The sequence below is a fragment of the Neocloeon triangulifer genome, unplaced genomic scaffold (assembly GCF_031216515.1).
Source record: "Neocloeon triangulifer isolate White Clay Creek 2 clone unplaced genomic scaffold, ASM3121651v1 ptg000003l, whole genome shotgun sequence".
Lineage (NCBI taxonomy): Eukaryota > Metazoa > Arthropoda > Insecta > Ephemeroptera > Baetidae > Neocloeon > Neocloeon triangulifer.
This window is the reverse complement of record NW_026775546.1, coordinates 392,633-406,337: the sequence shown is the minus strand read 5'-3', so window position 1 is coordinate 406,337 and position 13,705 is coordinate 392,633. Positions and strand designations below refer to the sequence as shown.

Below are 13,705 nucleotides of genomic sequence, written 5' to 3'. Positions count from 1 at the left end.
ATCTAGGAATACCATCCGTGGCGGTTTTTCTCTTTCTCAAATCCCAAGTTCTTATCGGGGGCAAGCACCCTTGCCTCTTGCTTCGGAATTATAGTGTGAGAGAATTCCGCAGGGTAGGCAGCAGAGGAGGTCAAAACTGGGCACGCTGCCACAATGTGGGGTGATCAACCCTCGAGGCGACTTGATTGTTCAAGTGGCCGCCGCCAACCCTTCATCACCAAGTCTTTATACGCGTTTTGCTCGCAGCGGGCGAGTCGATGGCGCGGAAAAGGCGAAGACTTGGACAAAACAATAAAATAATAGAGACCAAGCGCGTCAGGCGGCAGCCGAAGAGTCTCGAAGCAGAAGAAAGAGAAAAAAATAAAGGGAGAGAGTCAAAGAATGGAAAGAATGACGTCCGATAAAAGTGAGACGGCAGGCCAGCGCAGTCAACCGTAAGGGATGAAAAAATATAAAATATATAAAAAAAATGTAGCAGTGAAATATCCTCTGAGCAAAAATCCAACTGTTATACGGACGATTAATTTCTTTTACTATTTTGATTGAAGAAATTGGCATTCGAGCCGCGCGCCAATCACATCTCCCAATCAATTCATCTTTAGTTAGCTCATTCTTGTTTTTGTCAGAAGTTTTGTTAGTTTTAAAATTGTGGTTAAAATGTGATTTATAAAATGTTTGCTGATTTTTTTGTATTTTTATTGCTCGTGAAATAGGGTCGCAGACCGTGACCGAAACTGGTAGAGCTGTTTTGCTTTTCAATTTTACAACGTAGAAAAGCCTGATCGCTTCACTTCTTTTACTTTGTACTTTATGAAATGTTTGAAGCTAGTAGAGTTTTTATTGCACAGGGTGCAAGCATTTTTTTTAAATAATTTTAATTAATTAATCCAAAACTATGAGTTTGAAATCCATTTTTTCCATTCCTAGCATCTTTCACTTTCAGGGCAATAAATTAAAACTAAAAGTAATTATTGTTAAAATTATTTCAGAATAATTCATTGAGCCTCTTAACAATGTCTTACATTTAATTAAAATTAAATTCCAAAGGGTATTATAAATTTTATAACTTGACATATAAATGATAATTTATCACGTATTTAACGAAATCAAAGATCCTGACGCAGATTACAAATTCGACGAATACAACGAAAACGATCGAGATGACAAATGGTAGCAAAAGACGCCGGCGTTAATTTGTAATTTCGCAGCACCATTTGTCAAAAGCGCACAAATTAATAACGTTATAAGGCACACCAGAGATGCTGGGGGTTTTGCAGCTGTCTAGCTGTCTGTCGTACAGGGTGGCCCAAATAATCTTCACCAGTTAAGAAAGGAAACGACCAATTAAATAATAGTGTATATACGTGCGTTGCAACCGTGATAAAAGAAAGCACCGCGGCTGTCAGAGTTTCGGGTCTGGATTAATTCGGCGAGGAGGAATCTCGGTGCCGGCGCCGATGATGAATTGCCGCTAGAAAAGTAACCCGTGTACATCTTTTATAAATTTACTGCCACAACACGGGTGTGGTGCGTGCGCGTTTCTTTCTAGCTGTTTTGTCTACGCCTCGGGGAGCGAAGGAGGTTTTCCATTTTCCGTCCGGACCCGGCCGAGACCTTTTCCAGCGGCGCGCGTGATGGATGATCTTCTTCCGAGAGACTCCACTTTGCAACATGAAATTTCATAATCAGCAGGCTCGTGTGTATCTTTTTACCAACTCTGACACGTGCTTGCTCATTTTGGGCGGTGAGAAAGGGGATGTAACTTATCATGGCGCTCCACCTTACTAGACAGGGTGACTGACTTTCAAGAGAAGAGTTTGATGTCGTCATCGAACAAACTCAAAAGGTTGATGCGCCGAAAGAAAATTGAGGTGGGTTTAACAGCTATAATGGACTTTCTATTGTAGACCAACAAATAAAAAGGTAAAAATTGAGGAAAAATTTGAATATTTTATTTATATGTTTGGAGATAATATTTAATTTTAAATTTAATCCCATAAAATATGATTAAATGTAGATACATAAAATATTTAAATTTACACCTCAAATTCTCTCAGGTCAGACTAAATATTTTTAAATACATTAGCAGCAAAATTATAGATAGTTATTTGATCATTAGATCAGTGGTTTATACTAAAAAAGGATTTTAATGAAATTTATGGCTTTTAATAAAAAAATTTTGAAATAAACTATTTAGTCTAAATAAAAGTTAATTTTTTTCTCCATATGCGAATTTTTTCTTTGAATTTATTACCGTTATCATTACGGGCTAATCATAATAAAATAAAATCGGTTCTATAAATTATTTTCGGAACTATAAAAAAATGCTGAGGCATCAGCAAATGTTTGTCTTTTAATAATGAATTGCAAACCAAGCGGAAAAAAACAGCAATAATTCCCGAGAGAACGCCATACTTAGTTGGAAAGGAAACGTCAGAGAGAAATCAAATTAACATTTATGCGCTCCGGGAAGCTCTTTGAGGCGCAAACTTTCAATTTTGAATATTTGAGCGGTCTTTTCCCTTTGAGGCTCGATTTGCATTCCACTCCCAGTAAATTCCACGGGGATTTTCTAAATGAAAGCGTAAGATTGAGAAATGGAATTTTATACACTGGATGAAAATTATTTTTGAAGGGAAAGCGAAACCATTCATTACGGGAGACAATTTTAAAAATCACGGCGGTGGAAGGAAAATGGAACGACGCTTGCAAATGCTGGCGATAAAATAATTTATAAAAAAGTTTGTGACGAGAGAAATGAACAGACTGTCTGCCTGACGCAGGTATATTTTATATTTTATAGTCGAGAGAACTTTTGATGCGCACTTTTAACGAGATACGCAGGCAAAAAACTTCTTTTTATCCCTTTAATTAATCATAGAGCAGCTCACTCGAGTTTTTAATTACGACATTTATCCTCCCAGTCCGTTTCAATTACGCGAGAAATCCAGCTAGTTTGAGCCGTTGTACGAGAGGTGCGGAAAAACCTGCTTTTCATATGTTTTATAACTTGCAATTGAAAAGGACGCATATACAATATCGAACTATATTCATTTTATCTCCGTTAGGAAAAATTTTGCTCATTAATTCAATCACAGTTTTAGGAAGAGATAAAAAAATCAATTTAATGTAATATCTTGATGATTAATGATGATTTCTTCAGATAGTACTAAAATTTCAGCAAAGTTCACTTTCAAAAATAATCTTTGCAGATATTAATATAATTTACAATCATAATTTCTTTTAATGAAATTTCTTTGCAACTGTGCAGACAAAAAACAAGAAGTTTCATAGTTACACGTCTTGTTGCAAGAAGTTGTATTCGTCTCCCAGCAAAAACACGGTATAATTACAACTAATTAGTCGTGTTTGTTTAAAGCAATGCCGGCAAAAGTTCGGAAGCACCGCGAAAGGTCAAAAGTTCAAAACGGGCCACAGGTGTGTGCCTAAAGCGTTTGGAAAAGAACAAAGAGAAGGTTATCTCGAAATTGGATTTCCACAGACACAAGGAATAAAAAAAAATACCAGTATATGAAGGTAGGTGTGCCCTTTGAAGTCCAGTGGACAATTATTTTTGTGAAATATGCGAGACTTGAATTTCTCTTCTCGTTAAGAATTCTCTTTTCATAACAAAAACATAAATTTGCCAGAGGGAATTTTGTTTGCGTGTGTTTTTATCTCGAACGATTTTTGGACCGCGGCCAGCAGGAGATTAGCTAATTGATGGGAATTATACAATTCGGCGGGATTGTGGCGCCCCAATTGTGGGTCAATGCGGACAATTTTTGTACTTACAATGCCGGACACGGTGATGTCGCCGCTGGTGCTGAGCGGCAGCAGATCGGTCAGGATGACACCTTCCAGAGCATCGCGCAGTTGGTCAGGGGTGCATTCCCCGGGTCGAACGGTGACCTCGTCGAAAAGGTCAAGCTTGGGCTCGTCCTCCCACCATCGCTCACTAAATAAAAATATTCAAATCCATTAGTCAGTGAATAAAAAATCAATGAAAACAAACAATATGAAGTTTAAAATTCAATGGAAATAATTTATTTAATTTAAAAAATTTTATTTTAATTAAAAAAGAAATTATTCTTCATTGTTAACTTCCACATGACCGATTTTTTTTTAAAGAAATGAATGCATCTATCAAACATTAATTTTTTACTGACGAAATAATTGTTTCAAGCGTGGATGTTTAAAAAAAATCTAAATTTGAAAGTTTAAAAGTAAAAAACCGTTTTTTTCTGATTTTAATTTTATAAATTTTATATAATTAGCAATAAAAATAAAACGTGCGAAAACTAAATCGTTTTTCTTCGGTCATGATTTTTTTTTAATATCAAATGAAAGAATGTACCTGTAGGTGCCCATCAGGAGCCACTGGTGTTTCCTCCCAATCATGCCCTGCTTCAACGCTTCGCACAAAACCCGCCTCGCCCAGGTCTCGTTGAAATTTCCCAGCACGATTCTCACATCTTTGGCGCGCAGTTTGGCCACCGCCTCTGCAGGGTCCCTCGCGAAACTCTGCGTTTCGACCACTTCCACCTTCAGGTCGTCCAAGTCCGCCACCAATTTGTTATGCGCCTGAAACAGTTCCGGAAATGGTTGGTTCAATTTATTTTTCTCCTCAAAAACTGCCAGAAAAAATAAACAATTTCAGCTCGGAAATAGTTTTAATGAGATAAAATTAAGGATCTGAAATGTCCTTATAATATTTAATTATTAATTTCATCCATTTGAGAAAATCGCAAATCATTTTCAAGAATTATGAGATTTTTCACCCTTTTTTTTCCTAGTTTTTTTTTTCTAAATTTAAATTAAAACAATTTATATTCAGAAATATTTTACCTAAAAATATACAAAACAGACAAAAAATTGTGAAAATAATCATCCATCCTTTTACACTTATTTCGGACGGCAAAGCCACATTTTTCTCCCAAAGTTTGGCAAACGTAGGCTCGGCACCCCGGCGGGTGGGAAATTAAGTTGCTGATACTTCTTGACATCCCGGAATTCGCGGCGGAGCAGGTGCGTTCGACACAAATTTTATTGAGATTGGGTCTGTTCGCGCGTCACCTGCTGCGGAAGGCGTTATCTGTGCGACTATGGCAACTTCGTATATAATAGTGTTCGGTCGCGTGAGCGTGGGAGAAAAAAAAATCTCCTTGAGACTACTTATGCAACCGGGTCGACCCTTCTGTCGTGCCAGTTGCATAACTCGATACGTCGCAGCGTAAGCCGATTTATTGTTGCGGGAGATATTTTTGCTTCTGTAAGGAAAATGTGTAAAAGAAATAAGCCAAGTAAGGAAATGCCCTGGAGATGACAAAAATGTAAATTCGTAATTTTTCCTTATAAAAAAGCAAGATTGAAGTCATTGGAGGATGACATATTTATAAATTTTAATAATTCTTAAATTATTTCTATGTTCTCCTTGCTCAGTAAATTTAATAAAATTTGCAGTAAAGAAAAAACTGTTTAGAAAATATTTAAGAAAAAGAAGTTCTATAAATGGATATAATGATTGAAAATTTTGAATTAGAATTCAAATTTGTTTCTAAAAGTTCAATATTAAGAACAATTCAATGGTTTTATAATTTCAAGCCAAATTTGATAATGAAATTTTTGTACCTCGTTGGTTTTGTAACTTTTATTTATTCCAGAACTTTTAAAAACCAAAAGTGTGAGAAAACAATTTCAGTTTTAGCATCAAATCCAGCGTTAAAAAAAATAGATTAAATTTTAAAGCTTCTGACAATGAATAAAATCCGTTTTATTATTTTGCAATATATACTCTTTTGGGAGGTGGTGCAAAAAAATTACTCCATTATTCGTAATATTATTATCCTCTAGAGGGAAGCGCAAGATTAATATTTCGTTTGTATACATTTTATTCACCCGAGTGGGAAATAAATCCAAGTGAGCAAAAGAGTCAGCGAAAAATGAATCAACACACTGGCCGGATAATGGCGTGCTCGAGCATCGTTTTATCGCGCCAAAGATGCCATCCGAGAGTTGCTGGGTGCGAATTGTAAATACCACACACCAATATGGCCCGTCGGCAAGCGGGCGAGCGACTCGTGTTTGCATTTAAACGGCGCGGCCCTTATCGCTGGCACAGCTCTCGTGCATGCACAAGCCCTCTTGGCACCCCGACAACAATTGTTCATTCGTTTCGTTCGTTTTATTGCTGTTTGCCGGCAATAGATAGTGCACGCTTTTAAAACTCGCTCGCAGCCTCGCGCAAACGGCCCATCAGTAAAATTAATTTCCCCGCTCACTCTCTACGCGCGCGTTAAAAGAGAGTTTTGAACATTTTGCGGCGCCAACACGAGAGTAATGTGATGGAATTTCGTCGCTTGTTGCGATTGCAAATAAAGTGGCGTGCGCAATATTCAGCAGTTCGCGCCGTTGAGTGGTTTATTTGCATGCGTGTCAGGTTTCGTTTGCCAAGTGCTGGAAACGACGAGCAAAACCGATTTCGAGCGAGGCCCATATTAATGACGAAGAGTGTCATTTTGTTTACGTTCCTTTGTTTTCCTACTAAATTCGAGGACAAAAAGTATAAAAACGCTTTAGTCTGTTTATTTGAATGAAAATAAAAAAACATTGTTGCTTTGTAAATTTGGAGTTAATTTGTAGTGAGAGAGAAGGGAATAATTTCCAAAATAATTAGGAATTCGATATAAAAATAATAATTTTTTTCTTATTTCATTTCCAGTTCATTTAAATATTCAATTAAAAGAAAATGAACGAGAGTAGCATAAAGGGCCTGATCGAATAAATTAGTAAACAACGTGATAGTTTTATGATAATGTAAATTTTGGTTGAACTTTGCGTGAACGTTTTTGTAAAAATGTTTTTTGATAATGATTGGAAAGCTTCCAATGAAAACCATGTTTGCATTAGTCTTCATGTACTGTGGGCAGTTCTGGAAACTTTGGATAGCGATAACTATTTTTTGCCAAAAAGCAATTTTCCAAAATAAACATTGGAATAAATCCACTTAAATTAGCCGCAGAGCCTGCAATATATAATGGAATTTTGATATATTTCAGAAGTTTTCTGACTATTTAAATAATAAAAATGTATAAGTTACTAAAATATATCATATTACATGCAAGAAATTGAAGATTTTTATTTATAAATTTTTTACTTTTGCTGAGAATTTAAAACCCAAAGAAACCGCTCGAAACGGGAAAAAATTAAACTAGTAACTTTTGAAAAGAAGGGTTTCCAATAACTCTAACCACATTAATTACCCCTTAATAAAAACCTACTAATTTTACCCCATTTTTTAATTAATTAATCATAATTTATTGAACATAATCACGAGAGAAAAAAAAATCACAAAAACTATGTGATAAGAACTAAAACCAAGTCAACCGAGGCTCACCGAGAATGGGGTCATTTCGATCTTGGAAGTTATGCTGCAATGGCGCCGTTTTGTACAACAATTCATATGTAGGGCTGAGCGTTTTAGTCTATTTTTAAGGTAAAAATAGTCTACTTTTTTTAGTCGATTTTCGGCCTAAATACGAGCGGAGCAAAAAACTAAGCAATTGTGCCGTAAAATTAAGAGTTAAGGCTGTTCTTTCACACTATTTTAAAGCTTTTTTTCTAGATTTAGAAGCAGTACGAGCTATACTTTGACTGAGATCTCAACATTTCAATAATACCATGTTTGATGCTAAATACGAGCGGAGCACAAACTCTCAGCTATTGTGCCGTAAAATTAAGAGCTAAGGCTGCTCTTTCACACTATTTTAAAGCTTTTTTTCTAGATTTAGAAGCAGTACGAGCTATACTTTGACTGAGATCTCAACATTTCAATAATACCATGTTTGGTGTTAAATACGAGCGGAGCACAAACTCGGCAATTGTGCCGTAAAATTAAGAGCTAAGGCTGCTCTTTCACACTATTTTAAAGCTTTTTTTCTAGATTTAGAAGCAGTACGAGCTATACTTTGACTGAGATCTCAACATTTCAATAATACCATGTTTGGTGTTAAATACGAGCGGAGCACAAACTCGGCAATTGTGCCGTAAAATTAAGAGCTAAGGCTGCTCTTTCACACTATTTTAAAGCTTTTTTTCTAGATTTAGAAGCAGTACGAGCTATACTTTGACTGAGATCTCAACATTTCAATAATACCATGTTTGGTGCTAAATACGAGCGGAGCACAAACTCGGCAATTGTGCCGTAAAATTAAGAGCTAAGGCTGCTCTTTCACACTATTTTAAAGCTTTTTTTCTAGATTTAGAAGCAGTACGAGCTATACTTTGACTGAGATCTCAACATTTCAATAATACCATGTTTGGTGCTAAATACGAGCGGAGCACAAACTCGGCAATTGTGCCGTAAAATTAAGAGTTAACGCTGCTCTTTCACACTATTATAAAGCTTTTTTTCTAGATTTAGAAGCAGTACGAGCTATACTTTGACTGAGATCTCAACATTTCAATAATACCATGTTTGGTGCTAAATACGAGCGGAGCACAAACTCGGCAATTGTGCCGTAAAATTAAGAGTTAACGCTGCTCTTTCACACTATTTTAAAGCTTTTTTTCTAGATTTAGAAGCAGTACGAGCTATACTTTGACTGAGATCTCAACATTTCAATAATACCATGTTTGGTGCTAAATACGAGCGGAGCACAAACTCGGCAATTGTGCCGTAAAATTAAGAGCTAAGGCTGCTCTTTCACACAATTATAAAGCTTTTTTTCTACATTTAGAAGCAGTACGAGCTATACTTTGACTGAGATCTCAACATTTCAATAATACCATGTTTGGTGCTAAATACGAGCGGAGCACAAACTCTCAGCTATTGTGCAGTAAAATTAAGAGTTAAGGCTTCTCTTTCACACTATTATAAAGCTTTTTTTCTAGTTTTAGAAGCAGTACGAGCTATACTTTGACTGAGATCTCAACATTTCAATAATACCATGTTTGGTGCTAAATACGAGCGGAGCACAAACTCGGCAATTGTGCCGTAAAATTAAGAGTTAACGCTGCTCTTTCACACTATTATAAAGCTTTTTTTCTAGATTTAGAAGCAGTACGAGCTATACTTTGACTGAGATCTCAACATTTCAATAATACCATGTTTGGTGCTAAATACGAGCAGAGCACAAACTCGGCAATTGTGCCGTAAAATTAAGAGTTAACGCTGCTCTTTCACACTATTTTAAAGCTTTTTTTCTAGATTTAGAAGCAGTTCGAGCTATACTTTGACTGAGATCTCAACATTTCAATAATACCATGTTTGGTGCTAAATACAAGCGGAGCACAAACTCGGCAATTGTGCCGTAAAATTAAGAGTTAACGCTGCTCTTTCACACTATTATAAAGCTTTTTTTCTAGATTTAGAAGCAGTACGAGCTATACTTTGACTGAGATCTCAACATTTCAATAATACCATGTTTGGTGCTAAATACGAGCAGAGCACAAACTCGGCAATTGTGCCGTAAAATTAAGAGTTAACGCTGCTCTTTCACACTATTTTAAAGCTTTTTTTCTAGATTTAGAAGCAGTTCGAGCTATACTTTGACTGAGATCTCAACATTTCAATAATACCATGTTTGGTGCTAAATACAAGCGGAGCACAAACTCGGCAATTGTGCCGTAAAATTAAGAGTTAACGCTGCTCTTTCACACTATTATAAAGCTTTTTTTCTAGATTTAGAAGCAGTACGAGCTATACTTTGACTGAGATCTCAACATTTCAATAATACCATGTTTGGTGCTAAATACGAGCAGAGCACAAACTCGGCAATTGTGCCGTAAAATTAAGAGTTAACGCTGCTCTTTCACACTATTTTAAAGCTTTTTTTCTAGATTTAGAAGCAGTACGAGCTATACTTTGACTGAGATCTCAACATTTCAATAATAACATGTTTGGTGCTAAATACGAGCGGAGCACAAACTCGGCAATTGTGCCGTAAAATTAAGAGTTAACGCTGCTCTTTCACACTATTTTAAAGCTTTTTTTCTAGATTTAGAAGCAGTTCGAGCTATACTTTGACTGAGATCTCAACATTTCAATAATACCATGTTTGGTGCTAAATACAAGCGGAGCACAAACTCGGCAATTGTGCCGTAAAATTAAGAGTTAACGCTGCTCTTTCACACTATTATAAAGCTTTTTTTCTAGATTTAGAAGCAGTACGAGCTATACTTTGACTGAGATCTCAACATTTCAATAATACCATGTTTGGTGCTAAATACGAGCGGAGCACAAACTCGGCAATTGTGCCGTAATATTAAGAGTTAACGCTGCTCTTTCACACCATTTTAAAGCTTTTTTTCTAGATTTAGAAGCAGTACGAGCTATACTTTGACTGAGATCTCAACATTTCAATAATACCATGTTTGGTGCTAAATACGAGCGGAGCACAAACTCGGCAATTGTGCCGTAAAATTAAGAGTTAACGCTGCTCTTTCACACTATTTTAAAGCTTTTTTTCTAGATTTAGAAGCAGTACGAGCTATACTTTGACTGAGATCTCAACATTTCAATAATACCATGTTTGGTGCTAAATACGAGCGGAGCACAAACTCGGCAATTGTGCCGTAAAATTAAGAGTTAACGCTGCTCTTTCACACTATTTTAAAGCTTTTTTTCTAGATTTAGAAGCAGTACAAGCTATACTTTGACTGAGATCTCAACATTTCAATAATACCATGTTTGGTGCTAAATACGAGCGGAGCACAAACTCGGCAATTGTGCCGTAAAATTAAGAGTTAACGCTGCTCTTTCACACTATTTTAAAGCTTTTTTTCTAGATTTAGAAGCAGTACGAGCTATACTTTGACTGAGATCTCAACATTTCAATAATACCATGTTTGGTGCTAAATACGAGCGGAGCACAAACTCGGCAATTGTGCCGTAAAATTAAGAGTTAACGCTGCTCTTTCACACTATTATAAAGCTTTTTTTCTAGATTTAGAAGCAGTACGAGCTATACTTTGACTGAGATCTCAACATTTCAATAATACCATGTTTGGTGCTAAATACGAGCGGAGCACAAACTCGGCAATTGTGCCGTAATATTAAGAGTTAACGCTGCTCTTTCACACCATTTTAAAGCTTTTTTTCTAGATTTAGAAGCAGTACGAGCTATACTTTGACTGAGATCTCAACATTTCAATAATACCATGTTTGGTGCTAAATACGAGCGGAGCACAAACTCGGCAATTGTGCCGTAAAATTAAGAGTTAACGCTGCTCTTTCACACTATTTTAAAGCTTTTTTTCTAGATTTAGAAGCAGTACGAGCTATACTTTGACTGAGATCTCAACATTTCAATAATACCATGTTTGGTGCTAAATACGAGCGGAGCACAAACTCGGCAATTGTGCCGTAAAATTAAGAGTTAACGCTGCTCTTTCACACTATTTTAAAGCTTTTTTTCTAGATTTAGAAGCAGTACGAGCTATACTTTGACTGAGATCTCAACATTTCAATAATACCATGTTTGGTGCTAAATACAAGCGGAGCACAAACTCGGCAATTGTGCCGTAAAATTAAGAGTTAACGCTGCTCTTTCACACTATTAAAAAGCTTTTTTTCTAGATTTAGAAGCAGTACGAGCTATACTTTGACTGAGATCTCAACATTTCAATAATACCATGTTTGGTGCTAAATACGAGCGGAGCACAAACTCTCAGCTATTGTGCCGTAAAATTAAGAGTTAAGGCTGCTCTTTCACACTTTTTTAAAGCTTTTTTTCTAGATTTAGAAGCATTACGAGCTATACTTTGACTGAGATCTCAATATTTCAATACTTTGAGGGGTGTGGGGTAAAAAAAAATTAGCTAGAAATGATTCAAATGGTCTGAAAAAGATTTTTAGATGGTTGCTAAAAAACATTTTTTTTCTGTCGGGAGTCGGGACCATCAAAGCAAGGGTGTGCCAAGGTTCCAGGGGTGTGGGGTAAAAATAAATGTTTCAAAAAAGTTAGCTAGAAATGATCCAAATGGTCTGTCCGAAATTTTTAGATGGTAGCTAAAAAAAATTTTTTTTCAGTCACGACCGTCACAAGGGTGGGCCAGGGTTCCAGGGGTGTGGGGTAAAAAAAATGATTCAAAAAAAGTTAGCTAGAAATGATTCAAATGGTCTGTACAAGATTTTTAGATGGTTGCTAAAAAACATTTTTTTTCTGTCACGACAGTCGCAAGGGTGTGCCAGGGTTCCAGCCTCCAGGGGTGAGGGGTAGAAAAAAATTTGTCAAAAAATATAGTTAGAAATTATCTAAATGATCGCTCCGAGATTTTTAGATGGTTGCCAAAAACCATTTTTTTTTTCACTTTGAGCTCAAATTTAAAAAAATTTGACTTTTTAGCTATTTTAGTCGGTTTTAGTCTGTTTTTAGTCGAAATAGTCGATTTTTGTCCAATTAGTCGGTTTTAGTCGATTTTGACCCTAGCTTAATTGACTCGAAATTGCATGATTCGTGCTCCTTTCATAACCCTAACATCCTGCGAAGATCAGAAAAAAATTGTTGATCGACTAAAACGCTCAGCCCTATTCATATCTTTTCATATTTCAAATAAATTGTTTTCAACAATTTGAATGTAAAAAATGTGATGCAACAATTTTGACAAATAAACAACAATAATAATCTTAGTGAACGTTATAATTTTTTTTGTTTTCACAAAGACCTTTTTCAAAAATATTTCTAATTATTCTCGATTAAAATTAAATTAGACTGAAATACTAAAATTCCACCTCTGATTTATATTTTTTTTTTCATCCTTTCGATTCATACTTGCTCGGAAAGCTTGCAGTTCTGCGCTTGTTCTGGCGTTGGCAAACTCCCATCTATATGTCTCAAAAGGCAAGTGTTTTCTCTCGCATTCCGTGACAATGCGGCAGACACTCTCGTGATATGTTTGCCGCAAATAATTTGCTGTGCTCTCCGTGGGAACGGTGCAGGTGTCGGAGCACAGCCCTTTCAAAAAGTCAGTCACTTCTCTCGGCTGCGGCCGACAGCTCTTGGATACCAGAAAATGGGGAGCCATGTTTCATTCTTGGCGCAAAGTAAATTGGCCGCACAATGGCGGTCCGAGCCGGCCATACAAATGACGGACCAAAACCTGACACACACACACCTATGACAGCCAGACCTAGCTGTTGCTGGCACTGTGACTTCAGGCTCTTTTTCACACCTGAAATGCTATACAGGCTGAATATGACCATGAATCTTTTGGATGAAATTAATATTGTTGTTTATTTGTCCACATTGTTACAAATACATTGTCTACATTCGTGTACATTCAATGTTAAATAAAATATTTATTAATAAATTCACGGATCTGCAGGAAATAAGAGCGAAACAAAAAAACTCAGCTTGCGTTGCGTAAACTGAAGTGTTAAGGCTGCTCTTTCATTTGATTTTAAAGCTTTTTTTCTAGATTTTAAAGTGCTTTGAGCAATGCTTTGATTGCTTTGACCGTTTTCTCAATTTAAAAAAATTCAAGGTTCTGCGGAAAATAAGAGCGAAATAAAAAACTCAGCTTGCGTTGCGTAAAATTAAGTGTTAAGGTTGCACTTTCATTTCATTTTAAAGCTTTTTTCCTATATATTAAAGTGCTTTGAGCAAGGCTTTGATTACCTCGACTGTTTTCTCAATTTTTAATAAATTCACAGATCTGCGGAAAATAAGAGCGAAACAAAAAATCTCAGCTTGCGTTGCGTAAA

General features: G+C 36.2%; 1 protein-coding gene across 4 annotated transcripts in view; it reads right to left on the bottom strand.

Annotated features, from left to right (window-relative positions):
* LOC132192860 (gamma-aminobutyric acid type B receptor subunit 2) overlaps positions 1-13,705 on the bottom strand; it is a 153,701-nt gene that overhangs the window by 23,894 nt on the left and 116,102 nt on the right. For all 4 annotated transcript variants that reach the window (XM_059613036.1, XM_059613038.1, XM_059613039.1 and 1 more), the window contains 2 exons: positions 4,358-4,584; positions 3,796-3,958 (listed from right to left, as the gene is read on the bottom strand). In XM_059613036.1, the coding sequence (XP_059469019.1) occupies positions 3,796-3,958; positions 4,358-4,584 (390 nt within the window). The remainder of the gene's footprint in view (positions 1-3,795; positions 3,959-4,357; positions 4,585-13,705) is intronic.